Below are 16,746 nucleotides of genomic sequence, written 5' to 3' on the forward strand. Positions count from 1 at the left end.
TATTTGATCCCTTTTACCAAAGCCTATATTAAGGCCAATGCATTAAAAAACATACATACCCACAAACTGTTGAGATAGTGAGCATTGTTTTATGCCATTCATCTCTTTGTCAAAAATACAAATATAGCCTGAAACCATCACTAAAGTAGCAGATTCTACTTTTTTTTAAAATTTGAATTTTCCAAATTCTGTTGGTCTTAAAGTTCATTTGTGCCACATGAGCATAAACTAACCTACTTTCTCAATATTTTGCAATTTGTGAAAAAATAAAGCCTGTTGAAGGCATGAACAAAGTGGCAGGGAGGTTCTGGCCTGAGAGTCTGGATTCCTATTGTGGTGGAGACTGCTAAACTGTCAGCAGGAATCACACTCCTTTTCTTCCTTTTAATAACATACCCAATTTCCTCTCTACCCCTTGTATTCGCTGGCTACATGGCTGCCTAGTTAGGGACTATCTTTAGCCAGCTGTGTCCATGTGACTCAGTTTTGGCCACTATGATGTAAGTGGAAGTGAAAGTGATATATATAACTGAAAAGGCTTGCCCTGGACTTCTTTCCCATCCTTATCTGTCTTGGGGAATCAGTACAAGGACAGAGCCAACTGACCCGCCTGTAACTCTTTACCTGGTAGATCTGCTCACCTTTGAGCTGAATTTGAGAAAAACAAACTTGTACCCCTTGTTTTAGCCACCAGGGTTTTGTATCTTTCCTTTTTAGCAGCTTGCTTTATATCCTAACCAGTACAGCAAGAGTTGTATTATTTCCTGAGAAACCCCACCAAGAATCATCCCCTACCCACTAAATGACTTTGATTTATTAAGACAACTTAAAAGCCAAATTAATGTAATTAAGTAACATTTATTTTACATAAAACAATTTCCAGAGAATACATTTAAAAACCAGCTAGATACTGATTTTTTAGCATTACAAAAAATTGAGAGGCACAATTGAAGTATTCAAATAAATTGTGAGGGGTGGAGGCGGGGACTATGCTCACTATCCGTGTTGCTCCTTAGTCACTTAAAGGCTCCGCGTGCAAGAGTCTTTACATGAGGCAGTAGTGCACTTTTATTTAGTAGGAATAAATCACACAAAATATATACTTTTATACAGAAAGTGTTATTGTGTTGTCATTTTCAATTACTTATAAAATATTCATTTTGAATTGCACAAAAGTTCTCCTTAAAATTGATAACTCCCAGAAGACAGGGCTTAGAACTATCTGTCTAAATAATTCATTACAAATAATTAGGTTTCCATTTATCCACAGATCAAAAAAAATCTATGAAGAATTACATTATTTAAGTGGGACATTTAAAATTTTTCATAGGAAAATAGGTTTACATGTTTGTCCCTAGTCAGCTAAATCCCCACCACCACCCGGCCAACTTTAAAACAGATCACAGGATGTCCAAAGTTTTAAATCAGAGTACCTATACCACAGTACAGTGTGGATGTGTTTACATTAATTCATTTTATGTATGAATCTATAATAGTATCAAATTATCAAAAAGGCACATGGGTACATTCTTCAGAACAGTTTTGACCATTTTAAAAAATCACACATTTATAATAAGTGGTGATTTCAATCATGTTTTAAAACAAAAATATTAAACAAATTCATTTCCTAATCCAGATGATATAGAATCCATGACATTTCTGCAGGCACTTTACTTTCCGTAGAATTTCTTGTTCAGCAGGTATATGAGAAGGTTTACATTCACTTTAACCTTATCAAACATTTTCATTACAGCTACTCCTTCATACTGCATCTGAAGTAAATCCTGAAATTGTAAAAAGCATCATTAAATCTTAGCTTTGGCATTTTGTGCATTTAAAAAATATATTAGAAGAATTTGTTGATAAAAGGCAGATTCAATTGAACTAATCACCTAGATGGGGTCTAACTATGTTGCCCAGGTTGGCCTTAAACTCCGGCTTAATCGATCTTTCCATCTCAGCATCCTGAGTAGCCAGGACTACAGGCGCATGCCATGGCACCATGCCATACGTGGGGGTTCTAAAACTTTAGTGTACATCAGAATCATCTGGTTTAAACACAGGCTAGTTAAAATAAAGGCTGCCTGGGCTCCTCCCCAGAAATTTCTGACTTTGTAGCTCTCTGGTGGGACCCATTAGTTTGCATTTTAATACATTCCCAAGTGATTGTGACTTTGATGAAAGAAAATAGTTTTTTAGAATTGATAAGGGCCATATGAAAGAAAATGATGATTGTTAAGTTAATGTCAGATATATAATTATAACTTCAATTTTTAATTGAAAATTTCAAAACACAAAGTTCTGGCTAGATGCATATTCCTTTTTTTTTTGAGACTGAGTCTTGCTCTGCTACCTAGGATAGAGTGCAGTGGCCCGATCTCGGCTCACTGCAACCTCTGCCTCCTGGATTCAAGTGATGCTCCTGCCTCAGCCTCCCAGGTAGCTGGGATTATAGTGTGCACCACCACGCCCAGCTAATTTTTGTGTTTTTAGTAGAGATAGGGTTTCACAATTTTGGCCAGGCTGGTCTCAAACTCCTGACCTCGTGATCCACCTGCCTCAGCCTCCCAAAGTGCTGGGATTACAGGCTGAGCCACTGCACCTGGCCTAGATGCATATTCTTTAGAAAGCAGTGTTTTCTGGCTGCATGTGGTGGCTCATTCCTGTAATCCTAGGAGTTTGAGAGGCTGAGGTGGATAGATCACTTTGAGGTCAGAAGAGTGACACCAGCCTGGCCAACATGGCGAAACCCTATCTCTACTAAAAACACAAAAATTAGCTGGGTGTGGTGGTGCACACTATAATCCCAGCTACTCAGGAGGCTTGCTGGAACCTGGGAGGTGGAGGTTGCAGTGAGCCGAGATTGCATCACTGCACTCTAGCCTCAGCAACTGAGAAAGACTCTGTCTCCAAAAAAAAAAATATATATATAAAATAAAATAAACATAAAAAGCAGTGTTTTCTATAGTGAAGTGAGCAAGAAAATTCCCTGGAGAGGCAAAAATAATATTACAACTCCTATTTCTATTTATTTCTTCTCATTTTTTGGATATTTAATTTTTGTATATATTTTATAAAGCACATTTTAGAGTACAACAGCAGAAGCGTGTATACTTTACAAATAAGTATGTATATAGGGAGAAAAGTGCTCATACTATTTCCTGATGAAGTTGTGTGACCAAAGTTTGGGGACCATTGTACTAAGCAGTGGTCTGTACTTCTTGATCTAGACTACTTCTGTTTCTGTACTGAGAACACGCCCTCATTCTTAACTTGGACTATCATTCTGTTTTTCACTGCCAGCTTATAAACAAAGGAAATCAACTCTCTTTTAGAAATAATAACTGGGTCACACTGCCATATGCATGAAACTAAGCTGTAACATTTCATAGTAATACAAGTACAGGAAGCCTTTCCTAATGGAAGATATCATTCTTGAACTGTCCTGGCACAATATCTAGGTCTCATTTTTTTGTTTCTCGAAAGTCAACTATAGAAGTTGGAGTCATCTTTGAGAGAACTTTGACTCTTGACAGCTTCCTCCTCCACTTCCTCAATTACCTCTAACTCCACTCAAGTAAATCCCTACATTATTCAGATATGCTTCTAGAACTAAAATCCTATAGGGAATTGAAGTCCTTTCATCAATAATGCTTTTAGCTATTAAGAGTGTAGAGGAGATTCACTTTTCCTCTGGGAAATGCAACATCTGGTAAACAAAGTCTCTTGGAAAGGAATTAAACCAATAGAGTTAGATTGAAAAGGAATGGCATATGTCGGGGAAGTAAGCTGGGTCCCCAAAGTAGGGAGCAGAGAAAACATGGCTGCACTCATAATTTGAAAAGCAGACCTTAGTTTTAGCTCTGCCATTTGCTATCTTAAGACCTTGCAACATGACATAACTTCTCTGAAGTTCTGTTTCCTTGTGTGTAAATTGGGAATAATACTGCCAATTTCACAGAGGTGCTACTGGGAATGAGACATGAGATTAAGGTATATGCAAACCCTTTGTAAGCTACTGTTGTCTTGCAGGATCTACTGGAATCCTTTGAGACAGGCAGTGGACTAGAGTGATGAAGAACTTGGATCCCCGCTGCCTCTTCCATAATTAGCTTTCTTGAACCTCAGTTCTTCTAGGAAAGGAAGAAGGCCCACCCTGCAGCTCCTGATATTATTTTTATAAGCAGAACATGTATCATATAAGTCATACCTTCCTGTTACATATAAGACCTATAGTTACAGGATATAATTCTGTCCTACAGTTTTCTTTAGGAACTGAAGGGAGAATGGGCAGAAGACAACCAAGAGACATAGAGCTGTAATGTCAGAAGGGACTTTCCTTAGTCCTTTTAAACTTTAGTCCTGTTCCCGGTCTTTTACTCACAGTGAAGACTTGGCCATCACATTTCTCCTTGGCAATTTCCACATTCATGCAATTGACTGAAAGCTGCCTATCTAAATAGAAGTCTGCCTTTACATCTGACAGCTATCAAATGCAGGGCTGGCTCCGCGGGTGTGCAGTCTGTGCAGCTGCACAGGGCCCCATTCCTCCTGGGGTTTTATTCTCTTCTGTCATCATCCTAAAATCCCTAGTAATTTTAAAAACAGGGTGCTACATTTTTATTTTGCTCTGAGCCCTGCTAATGATGTAGCCAGTTCTGATTATGTGCTACTGACTTGAACAATCCAAGACATATTAGTCACCTCCATATAGCTAAGGATTAACATTTCACAATCCATGATGTGTATAAATGAATGGTGTGAACAGCTAATCTAAATTCTTAACAGAGGAACAAGTGAAACTTGGTTTTTGTCCCAGTATGAAGTCTTATGGAATTCCTGCTTTCTCTCTAAACACAATATAAGGTGTCTCCTGGTCATCTGTGACTCATTGGTCCAGTTGATATTGACTGTCCCTGTATCATTTCCTTCTTGGCAATACATAATATGTCTTTTACTATTTCTACAGAGGAATCACTAACTAAAGGGTATCACCACAAGCATTTTCTTTTCTCTTCCTATATTTATCTGTTACACAAGGTGACTGAAGACCCTAATTAGCTAAATTGTTAAATGGATACATTTAGTGACATTTAAAGTAAGTTAGAAAACAATACTGTTTACTTAATTATGCTTTCCATAATTACATAACAGCTTTCATCTTATCTTGGAATTCTAATTTACTCCATTATCTCAATGTTCTTATCAAATCCATTCAGCTCCATTTTTCTTTTTAAAATTACAAGGGCTGCCAGAAAAGAAGAGCTCTGGCATATGCTCCCATGATGGGGAGTTAATCCATGGGCTGAGCAGACAGTGAGGCCAGAATTCACATCACTTTCAGGATCTTAGTGAGATGACTCATGTAAACATAGGCAGAATATCTGGAAACCATTTTATAAGTAGGTTGGGGCCCAGGTAAATAGATGTTATTTCCATTTAAAAAGTGTTACATCAAAAAAGAAAAATTCAATTACTTCTTTAAATTGATTTTGTGCTAAAGATTAAGAAGTTGGGGTAGATGAACATTTGTTTGCACTGCCCTCTTTTTCTTTTCTTTTTTCACAGAAACTAGATTTCTCAGTTTTCATTTATGTGTACTTGGCTTAAATGTGGCTCTTATGAGAAAATAATGATAATTCATATTGCAAACATAATTTTTCTATTATTTATAGATATCTGTCTTGCATAATGCCTTTCATTCCTGTGACCCCAAACATTTAACAAATAGATTTAATAAATAGACGTAAAAACTATTCTAGGGGCCAAGTATGGTGGCTAATACCTGTAATCCCAGCACTTTTGGAGGCTGAGGCAGGCAGATCACTTGAGCCCAGGAATCTAAGACCATCCTGGGCAACACGGTGAAACCGTGTCTCTACAAAAAATACAAAAATTAGCCAGATGTGGTGGTGCATGCCTGTAGTCCCAGCTACTTGAGAGACTAAAGCAGAAGGATCGCTTGAGCCCAGGAGGTTGAGGCTGCTGCAGTGAACCATGACTGTGCCACTGCATTCCAGTTTGGATGACAGAGTTGTCTCAATGCCCCACCCCCACACCCTTCCCCCACAAAAAAGAAAATCCATTCTAGGAAAGAGGGAGAAATGAGATCATGAAAGTTGCAGTCTTTGGCATACATAGTCTTAGAAAGAAACACAAGTTTCCAATTAAAGGAAAATTTATAGCATGTATTTAATAGCTCGGAATACTTATACTCTTTTGTCTAAGCTTTAAACAGGAAACGTGGCTTAGAGAAACTGACTACTATGGTTTGCCAGCTAGAAGCATGTTAATTTGCAATCATTTGAAAAGTCACAGCCTTTTTTTTTTTTTTTTTTAAGATGGGGTTTCATCATGATGGCCAGGCCAGTCTTGAACTCATGACCTCAGGTGATCCACCCACCTCGGCCTCCTAAAGTGCTAAGATTACAGGCGTGAGCCACCACGCCCGGTTGAAAAGTTACAGCTTTTAAACATCATCAGCACTTAACAAATATTGGCAAAAAAGGCTGGCACTGCTCTTCTGTTAAACTTTATTGTTGTCATGAAGAGGGAGAGCCAGGATAGCAATGTATGATCCACATATAACATTTACTTACCATCAGTGTGGATAAAGAAATTCCAGCAGCTTACCTGAATATTGAGTTGCACCTTTTCCATCTCAACACCAAGGAATTTTGACCTTACGTCGAAAATGCCTACATCTTCAGTAGCTATAATATCAAATGTAACATTCTTAAACCTGTGAAGAAAGGAACATTCATATATGTGAAATTCCAAATACAGATGTGCTTAACGCTGCAACAAGTTAATGGAATCCCAAATAATCATTTTTAGTGAATGGCTTGTTAAGAAAATCCTAAGGATCCTCACATCACCTTTCCCCCAATTTGCTCTCCAAGCACTAGGTTTGATGGCTGTTGTTGAGATCTGCAGCTCACAAAGTTCTGACATAGGTGCTTTATGACAAAAGAAATAGAAGATATGGTCCTCCTCTTAAGGAGCATAAGATAGTTGAAAATATGTGAGTCACAGAACATGAATGTTATTGATCTATAGCCAAATGAGTATTTCAAATGGTTACTTTTTAGAAACTTCAGGCGTGCATCTTGGCTCATGCCTATAATCCCAGCACTTTGGGAGGCTGAGGCAGGTGGATCACTTGAGGTCACGAGTTTGAGACCAGCTTTGCCACATGGTGAAACCCCGATTCTACTAAAAATACAAAAATTAGCCAGGCATGGTGGCAGGTGCCATGTAATCCCAGCTACTCGGGAGGCTGATGTAGGAGGCTGCTTGAACCCGGGAGGCAAAGGTTACAGTGAGCTGAGGTCATGCCAACTGCACTCCAGCCTGGGTGACAGAGCGAGACTCCACCTCAAATTAAGAAAAAAAAAAAGAAACTTCAAAATAGGAAGAAGCACTTTCTTCTGAATTGGTGTTGTCAAGAGGTTTCATGGGATAAACAGAAGCCAGGCTTCAAAGGAAGGCAAGAGTCAAAGAAGAGGCAAATGCCAGTGAGTCTGGCTTCCCTTGAGATTTTAGGACAAGGGAGTGATGGAACACTGGGCTTATGATCCCTTTAAAATGAGGCAGTACATGGTGCCTGATGTGGGGCTGTGAAGGTGGTTTGTTTTCTCCACCACATTGAATATGCACACTCACAGCATGCTTTGGAAATGGCTCTGACCCAGGGGTTGGCACAGTCTATTTTAAATTGGAGAGGTGCTGTTTTGTGATGGTAGATAATTCATCCATCAAGACCAAAGGACAGGCTTTTATTCTCATTGCTATGACTCAGTTCTGGAGGTTCACAAATCCAAACACACTGGACAAGCCATGGGAAAGACAACCACTGGTCAACACTACATATGATCGATAGTACCAGATGCTGAGGCCAAGGGAAGAGGAGCCATGAGAATTTGTGTATTCGTCCCTTGTCACCCATCAGTAATCAAGGTTAAGCCTTGCTTGACCAAATGGAGCTCTCTCCAGGGGCACAAGAAATCAAATGGCATGTGTGTTCTGTGCAGATTCCAGGCCACACTTACTGGTTTGTTTGAAGATCATCTATCCCTAGCAGGACACCCTTTTCATGTAGTTTTGCTGCAGTGTACTTCACTGGCTTCGCTCTCTTCGCCCCTTTGGGTTCTCCTTTTCCATCTAGTTTAATTGATCTCCGAGCATTTCTGACAAAATAAGAAAAGACCAGTTGTTAGGATGGCAAATGCAGATGCCTCTGGCAGTGCAATTACCATACCCAGAATGACACTGCTGTTCATACCTGGGCCTCAAAGCACTGAAGGTACACCTTTTTATTTTGTGATAGTAGGTAATTTTGTCCATAGAGTAAAACTTCACTACTAAACTGTTTGAGGGGAAAGGGATTTCCCAAGTGACTGAAGTCTGCATTACGGACTAACATTTTTAATAAAACTTACACTCTATTTTCTCAGGCATACTGAACTAAGTGGCTATCTTTAGTCATTTCAGAAGTAGCTTTGGTGCAATAACATGAACTGTGTATTCCTACATAAAGATATTACTAGGACTGTTTTAATCTATTTAACAAACACTATATGGCGAGCATTGTTTTAAGTGCCTTATAAATATTACCTCACATTTCCATAGTGCTTTGAAACTAATAAATGCTTTCACTATATACTATATCATGTAGCTCTCATAACCATACTTGTGAGTCTGGTACTATTTGATTTTCAGGGGGGAGAGATTTTTTTTGAAACGGAGTCTTGCTCTGTTGCCCAGTCTCAAGTGCAGTGGCGTGATCCTGGCTGCAACCTCCGCCTCCCGGATTCAAGTGATTCTCCTGCCTCAACCTCTAGCTGGGATTACAGGCACATGGCACATCTGGCTAATTATTGTATTTTTAGTAGAGAAGGAGTTTCATCATGTCAGCCAAGCTGGCAAGGCTGGTACTCTTAATTCCACCTTAAAGATGAGAAAACTGAGGCTCAAAGTTCACTGAACTGGGCTGAAGATTACACAATATAAGAGAGAATGAGAACCCAAATCCAAATCATCTGACTGTGGATCTTGTGTACAATGCCTTAAAGTAAATCCCTAACAACCTCATTTCTACTGAAGATAAGCTTGACCAACTTCTTCCTTGCAGAAGGAAGAATATATACACCATATAAATATATAAATTGTATACAAATATATATTAAATTAAATTAATATATAAAGTATGTAAAATATAAATCATATATAAATAAATTTATATAAAATATATATACTCTATGAATGTATATATATTTTCATTCCTTCCTATTTATATATATTTATTTAGTGTATAGTATATATACACTATATACTATATAATGTATATATTTAGCATATTGTATAATTGTAAATGTATGTGCACATTATATACTGTGTGTATATATAGTCTACTCTGTGCGTGTGTGCATATATATATATACATAAATATGTATGTGTGTGTGTGTGTGTGTGTGTGTATGTGTGTATATATGGAGAGAGAGAGAGACCCAAAGCAAATTAAATGTAGTTACATCACTTTATGAAATCTTCCGTGATTTCAGCAATCCAACTGGGTGTTTAGTCTAAGATTTGAAACCAGTTTGTCAAAGAGATGTCTGTACTCCAATGTTTGCTGCAGCACTGCTCACACGAGAGCAAAGTTATGAAGTCAACCCAAGAATCTACTAACAGATGAATGGGTAAAGAAAATGTCGTATATGTATACACAGAAGAATATTATTCAGCCTTAAAGGAAAGAAATTCTGTCATTTGGGGCAATGTGGATAGAGTTGGAGGACATTATACTAAGTGAAATAGGCCAGGCACAGAAAGGCAAATACCACATGTTCTCACTTATTTGTAGAATCTGAAAAAGTTGAACTTATAGAAGCAGAATAGAATGGTGGTTACAGAGGCTGGAGGGTGGGGGAAATCTTAGGAGGAATCTGTTTTTTTTTGGAATCTATTGCACAGTGTGGTGAATATAGCTAATAATGGTGTATTGTACAGTTGAAAACTGCTAGCAGTAAATTTCAGGTGTTCTCATCACAGAAACTTAAGTAGTTGAGGTGATGAATATGTTAATTATTCCACATTGTAATAATAAATGATAACATCACCTTGTACCTCATGAATGCATAAAATTATAGTCAATTTGCAATACAATTTAAAAGATCTATGATAAATGCAACAGATTTTTCCATACAGCACCATTTCCTCCTGCCAATTTGATAAGGATTATATAAAAATATTGTTGCATATTTAAATAGGTAATCAAAATTTAACTAGCCTTGATCATAGTCTAGTAGTAAGAATAATTACTAAGCAAAGGATATTCATTAAAAATGTTTATGCTGTATATAAAAATCTATAATACTTATGCTAATGGATAATAGCTGCCAAATTTTGACAGTTTTGTCAATAATAATTTTTTAAAACCATTAAACAATTTAAAAACATTCAGCTGCTCTGCGCAATTAGTAAATATCTGGCATTATCAATTATATAAAATACATTTCAAAAAAGATTTAAAAAATAATACCATTTTAAAAAATCTTTGACTAAAAAAGACAAAAGAAATAACAAAAAGTGCTTCCCCAACTACGAATGCTATTTGCTTAATATACAACAGGTAAGCCACTTTAATTCTAGTGCTGGTGGAAAACTGAAAAGCGTCCGTTTACTCCTGACTTCTTAGTTCGAAGTGACAAATAATAAAACTGAGACTAGTTTTTGGTCATAAGACAGCAAAAAATTTTCTTCCAAACCCAACCCAACAGACTAGATATGCAGAATTGACATCGCATATAAATTACAACATTACAAAGGAACATGACGTGATTTTTAACTTACTTTCTCTTTAAGTTGTCTAAACAAGTCTTTATGTAGGTGTCATAATAATTGATTTGCTCTTCATAAAATGCTGCCTTCTTGTTCAGTGCATTCAGGGTCTGCTGAAGTTTTGCCAATTCAGCTTTTCGAAGCTTACGATAGATTCTTTGATTTCGAATATCCTAAAACAACAAGTAAGGGCTATCATATTTAAGCAGAGGTTTGCTTTATGATTTTGCCAGTTTGGAACAAGAAGATTATCAAGTAACAGTAAGTTGCTATTTGTAACTTGACTGGTAGCTTATCTCAGGTACCTTATTTCACTCTCAATACCACAGGGTTCCCATCTTTTGTTTACTTCAGAACTGAAAAGTGTACATATTTCACGTTAAGAGACTTGTTAATGTTAATTTTTCTCTTGATGGAAAAGCAAAAAAGTTATTTTAGAATAATCACACATTTAGCTTAAGGAAAAATTGTGTGGGTTTTTTTCTTTCTTTTTTTTTTTTTGAGACAGAGTTTCGCTCTTGTTGCCCTGGCTGGAGTTCAATGGCATGATCTCAGCTCACCACAACCTCCACCTCCCGGGTTCAAGAGATTCTCCTGCCTCAGCGCTCCCAAGTAATTGGGATTACAGGCATGTGCCACCACACCCAGCTAATTTTTGTATTTTCAGTAGAAACGGGGTTTCTCCATGTTGGTCAGGCTGGTCTCGAACTCCCGACCTCAGGTGAGCTGCCCGCCTGGGCCTCCCAAAGTGCTGGGATTACAGGCATGAGCCACTGTGCCCAGTGAAAAATTGTGTTTTAAAATGGGCACAAAGCAGAAGAAATCCAATTTCTTCAGACTTTTTTTGTTTTTTGAGACAGAGTCTCATTCTGTCACCCAGGCTGGAGTACAGTGGCCTGATCTCTGCAACCTTTGCTTCCAGGCTCAAGCGATTCTCCTGCCTCAGCCTCCTGAGTAGCTGGGGCTGCAGGTCTATGCCACCATGCCTGGCTAATTTTTGTATTTTTAGTTGAGATGGGGTCTTACCATATTGGCCAGGCTGGTCTTGAACTCCTGACCTCAAGTGATCTCCCCACCTTGGCCTCCCAAAGTGCTGGGATTACAGGGATGAGCCATTGTGCCTAGCCTCTTCAGACTATTTTGAATATTCCTCTTTGAATAGCACTTTAAACTAAAAAGGTTTACATTTAATTGTTGAATTCATTTTTGAAATAAGAAATGAACAAACTTTTTCATCTGACAAATATTTCTCAAGGTGTGAGAAAAAACAACACTGGCCTTTAAGACAGAGTGAAAAGATTCAGCATTGACAACTATTACTTGGATTTAAATAGAATTCCTGTTGAACATTAAGTTGCATAAGCTGCTTATAGCGTATAAGAACTATGCTAAATTTAAACTTGCAGATAAGTTTTTTTTGGTAATTCTAATTGGTAAGTTATTAAAATGTTTGACTTAAGAAAATGGTGCCTGTTTAATATTATTTTGCTTTTGTAGACAAATTAAAAATCATTCCCCTAGGAATTCAAAGAAATACCCACATACACATATACTGCCCCCACAACTTTCCCATGCCTTTAAGTAAAAATTCTTCATTAAATATTTAGAATAGAATATTCTTTGTTAAATAGAATTCTTCATTAAATAGAAATACTTCACATAATCTTCATTTAATAGAATATCATGCCTTCATGATAGCCTTTTTCTTTTTTAAAGCAAAAGCATATATTTCTCTACCCCATATTCCCAAAGAGAAACATTTCTACCCCAAACCTAAAGAAAGACATGCTATTTCTCTTGAGTCACTTGGGCTAGAAGGAAAAAGCCTACTGCTAGAATTGAACATAACTTTCTATAGAGTAACAAAGCTGAGTGCATTTCCTTCCCAGAAGGTGAGAAAATTTATTTTTTTTTTCTGGTCATTTAACTGCCTTTAACCTCTGGATCTGTATTAATTTGCATGTTTGAATAAAAAGAATGAAATAGCCTTCTAACCCAAATATATACTTCCTTATCCTTGACAAACAGATCTCAGCCACTTCCTGTGATGCTTCATTGCACTAAGTTGAGATCCTTTGCTCAGGAAGTTTCTCAAGTGTAAAAATATGGGATAAGAAAACAGAACCTTTAGCAGAGAATTGCTTGAATGGCATTTATGTTAAACTGCTTAAAAACAAATTCTCAGGAACACTGAATTCCATCTCAATGGCAGGTTCTAAGAGCAACTGAGCTATATGACAACTGATATCTCAGGAGAAAACTCTTCCAAGAGTTATTTTAAAATCTAGCTTAGGGAGGCCGAGGCAGGTGGATCATGAGGTCAACAGATCGAGACCATCCTGGTCAACATGGTGAAACCCCGTCTCTACTAAAAATACAAAAAATTAGCTGGGCATGGTGGCGCGTGCCTGTAATCCCAGCTACTCAGGAGGCTGAGGCAGGAGAATTGCCTGAACCCCGGAGGTGGAGGTTGCAGTGAGCCGAGATCACGCCATTGCACTCCAGCCTGGGTAACAAGAGCGAAATTCCGTCTCAAAAAACAAAACAAAATAAAAAAACAACAACAAAAAAAACTAGCTTAAAGGTATAGACCAAACTTGTCAAGTACATTTTTGAATACTTCTGATTTGTTTCAACTCTCTTGATGACTTGAAAGTGTTGTAATTATTTTCTCTTAAAAGTCATCAACTGCTTTGAAACTTTAAAAATCTGTAACATTGAAGACTGCATGAACCACAGCATATGCAACTATGAATTCCTCATGCCACCTCACAGAGTGCCCAGCACTTGACTGATGATTAGCAAATGTCTGCTAATTGAGGAAGAAAGAATACTGTTTCCAAAAACCTTGGCAATCTCATTGAGAATGTTTTGGTATTTATTTTTGGATGACACATGTCCAGTCTGTTCCAATGTCCGAAGATTCCTCTGGATTTTCCTCTTCTTCTGCTCAAGAGGCAGCTGTGCATCTTCAATCATAGACTGGCTATGTTTCATTTCTTCTGGAGTTCTGGAATCTATCCTTGTGCGGCTCACCATGTCCGAGGCATGATCTACCTCCTGAAATGAGAATATCAAGATGCTGACTTTTCTCCGATCCCCTAAGCTCACACTGCAGAAGCTGCACAATACAAGTTAATGTCAAAATGAAAGAAGTCCTCCAGCCAAAGTTCCAAGACTAGAACCAGAACATGTTCTTCCTGAGTGTTGAAGTAGGTCTTTGAAAGGAATTACTTCGTCTTTTTGATAGCAAGCCTTATCTGGGAAAAATTATAAATAGCTACTTTATTGCCAAGGTGACAAATCACCATAGTAATGGACATATTTTAATGGGTAACTGCTACTTTGTAATTCCCCAGATAAAAGGATTTCAATTCCTGGACAGTCTATCTGAGGAAATGAAACTAGATTATCTATTGAAATGTGGCTATGAGAACCCTGAAAGCTCAGAACACCAACTATATTCTCACACATCAGCCATGTTTATGGAGAGTCCTAAACGAAACCAACATTAAGGCAGTCATAAAGCTTTATTCTTACAAGGGAATCAAAAACCAGCAACTCTGAAAAACCTGCAAAGTTTCTTTGAGCCAAAAGGAATAAGAATATTCTAGCACATCGTAAGTTCCCAAACAACGAGGAAATGAATGAATGAATGAATAGAATACTATTTGGATAGCTGGTTGAAGGAAACAGTAATAAAAAGAGACTATTGATCTTCCCATTTTATCATACTAGACAACTGACTGACCCAGTAGATGAAGTCAAAGTAAGGAAATGACTATTAGTTAGGCACAGCAATGTTAGACATACATACAGGTCAACACAATGGGCGCAGGAATATCATTACCAGGTTAGCAGTAAATAACAAAAGCAGCATCCAACGTTGTTGAGCACTGAATGTGCACAGATACGAATGTACCCACTTAACATGTTTTAACTCACTTAATCCTGCCTGTGAACTGGGTACTATTACTATTCCCATTTTATAGTTGAGAAAACTGTGGCACAGAAATGTTTCTAAGTGCCCAGAGTTGCACACCCAGGAGACGCAGAGGTATACTTGATCTCAGAAGTCTGTGTTCTTGGTCACTTATTCATGACACATTTAGGGAAAAATGAAAAATAGCAGTAAAAGTCTTTTACACTAACCTAGTATAATATTCTACCCACATTGTTTAAAACATATTCACACATTAACAAGCATGTGATGTGAAGTTTTTACATTTTTTATTAAAACATTTTAAAAATTAGAGATGGGGGTCTCACTGTGTTGCCCACACTGGTGTGGAACTCTTGGGCTCAAGTGATCTATACATCTCAGCCTCCCAAAGTACTGGGATTACAGATGTGAGCCACCATGTCTGGTCTTTTATATATATATATATATATATAAATTTTTTTTTTTTTTTTTTTTTGAGACAGAGTCTCACTCTGTCGCCAGGCGCCAGGCTGGATTGGAGTGACGCGATCTTGACTCACTGCAACCTCCACCGCCCGGGTTCGAGCAATTCTCCTGCCTCAGCCTCCCAAGTAGCTGGGACTAAGGTGCACGCCACCACGCCCAGCTAATTTTTGTATTTTTAGTAGATATGGGATTTCACTATGTTGGCCAGGATGGTCTCGATTTCTTGACCTCATGATCTGCCCGCCTCAGTCTCCCAAAGTGCTGGGATTACAGGCATAAGCCACTGCGCCCAGCCTTTTTTATATTAAAAATCATTAAAAGGATTCCTTGGCAATCAATTAAATTAAGAATGATTCAGGAAAATTCTGTGTAGCTCTGCTAATAAGTAATTAATTAAATAATTCACTTTGTTTCGGGAGTGGCAATTATTGGTACTAAAATTAACAACCTTGAATATATTTTAGGATGAACAACGACACATTTTCAAAGATGTTAATAAAAAGCTAAAGGCAAGATTGTTGTGAAACCTTACTTACACTAACATAGTGATGCTGTGTGCTTTAGTGGACTCAGCATGTGCTTCTGAAGCATTTGGAAAACATCTTTAACATGTGAGATGCTTCTTCATTTCAAGTTAGTAAATACAGAAAATGTGAAAGGTCCCCACTCCAGCATTGAGCCCAAAGCATAATGCCCTGGTCACTTGGCAATTGGCTGGACCCAGTGGAGGCTGAGGGGCCGGCCAGGGCTCTAGCCAGATCCCCCAAAAGGAAGCAGGTACTCCTACTTCCAAACCTTATTTGGGGACAGCTCCTGGGCCTGGGGTCTTCTCTGCTCCACCCCCTTGTCCTGGGTAGGCCCCTGCCTGCCCCTGCCTTTTTTTCAGGTGTCCCTCCTTGAGCCCCTGTGGCACTGGCTTGGGTGGCAGAGTCCCTTGCTTCAGGGACCCCAGGAGGTGTCCCCTGGCTCCCAGGACTGTGTGTGGGTCTGGGGGTCGGAGGAGGAAGAAGGGCCAGGCAGGGGGTGCAGGGGAGGAAACTCCTCACCAGGAGAGCCAAATACAGGATTGTGTTTTACCCCAGGAGCCATCTCTGTCCCGCAGTTGCCTTGTCATTCATCCCCACCCCTCCCCCTTGTGGCCTGCTGCTTTTTCTTTCTCCTCCTCCCCTGCCCTGCCCTGAGCTGCATGGTTCTCCCACCCTGTGCAGCCAGGAAGGAATCTGAATGGAGAATCACTGACCACCAGAGAAGAACGACTGTGGGGGTCCTCCCCTGCCAAGTCCCCTTCCCTAGCTGCCTACTCACCCACACCTCTTTCACACAGGACAGGCTGCCCACCTTGTCCATGTGAAGTGCCAATGCCCTCCCCTGCCAGTGCCAATACCCTGGGCTGAGCCCTTACTCCTCCCTGGGCCTCCAAGTGAGATGGCACATTTAACTACTGTAAGGAGAGGAACAGCACTGGCAAATGTGAACCATGAGAATATCAGTGATAC

General features: G+C 38.8%; 1 protein-coding gene across 8 annotated transcripts in view; it reads right to left on the reverse strand.

Moving 5' to 3' along the window:
* Nucleotides 1-838: 838 nt before the first annotated feature.
* Nucleotides 839-16,746, reverse strand: part of IQGAP2 (IQ motif containing GTPase activating protein 2) — a 315,054-nt gene continuing 299,146 nt past the window's right edge. For all 8 annotated transcript variants that reach the window (XM_002744847.6, XM_035291370.3, XM_035291369.3 and 5 more), the window contains 5 exons: nucleotides 13,690-13,902; nucleotides 10,855-11,015; nucleotides 8,052-8,189; nucleotides 6,634-6,742; nucleotides 839-1,784 (listed from right to left, as the gene is read on the reverse strand). In XM_002744847.6, coding sequence (XP_002744893.2) covers nucleotides 1,671-1,784; nucleotides 6,634-6,742; nucleotides 8,052-8,189; nucleotides 10,855-11,015; nucleotides 13,690-13,902 — 735 coding nt within the window. In that variant the 3' untranslated portion in view covers nucleotides 839-1,670. The remainder of the gene's footprint in view (nucleotides 1,785-6,633; nucleotides 6,743-8,051; nucleotides 8,190-10,854; nucleotides 11,016-13,689; nucleotides 13,903-16,746) is intronic.

The sequence above is a fragment of the Callithrix jacchus genome, chromosome 2 (assembly GCF_049354715.1).
Source record: "Callithrix jacchus isolate 240 chromosome 2, calJac240_pri, whole genome shotgun sequence".
Lineage (NCBI taxonomy): Eukaryota > Metazoa > Chordata > Mammalia > Primates > Cebidae > Callithrix > Callithrix jacchus.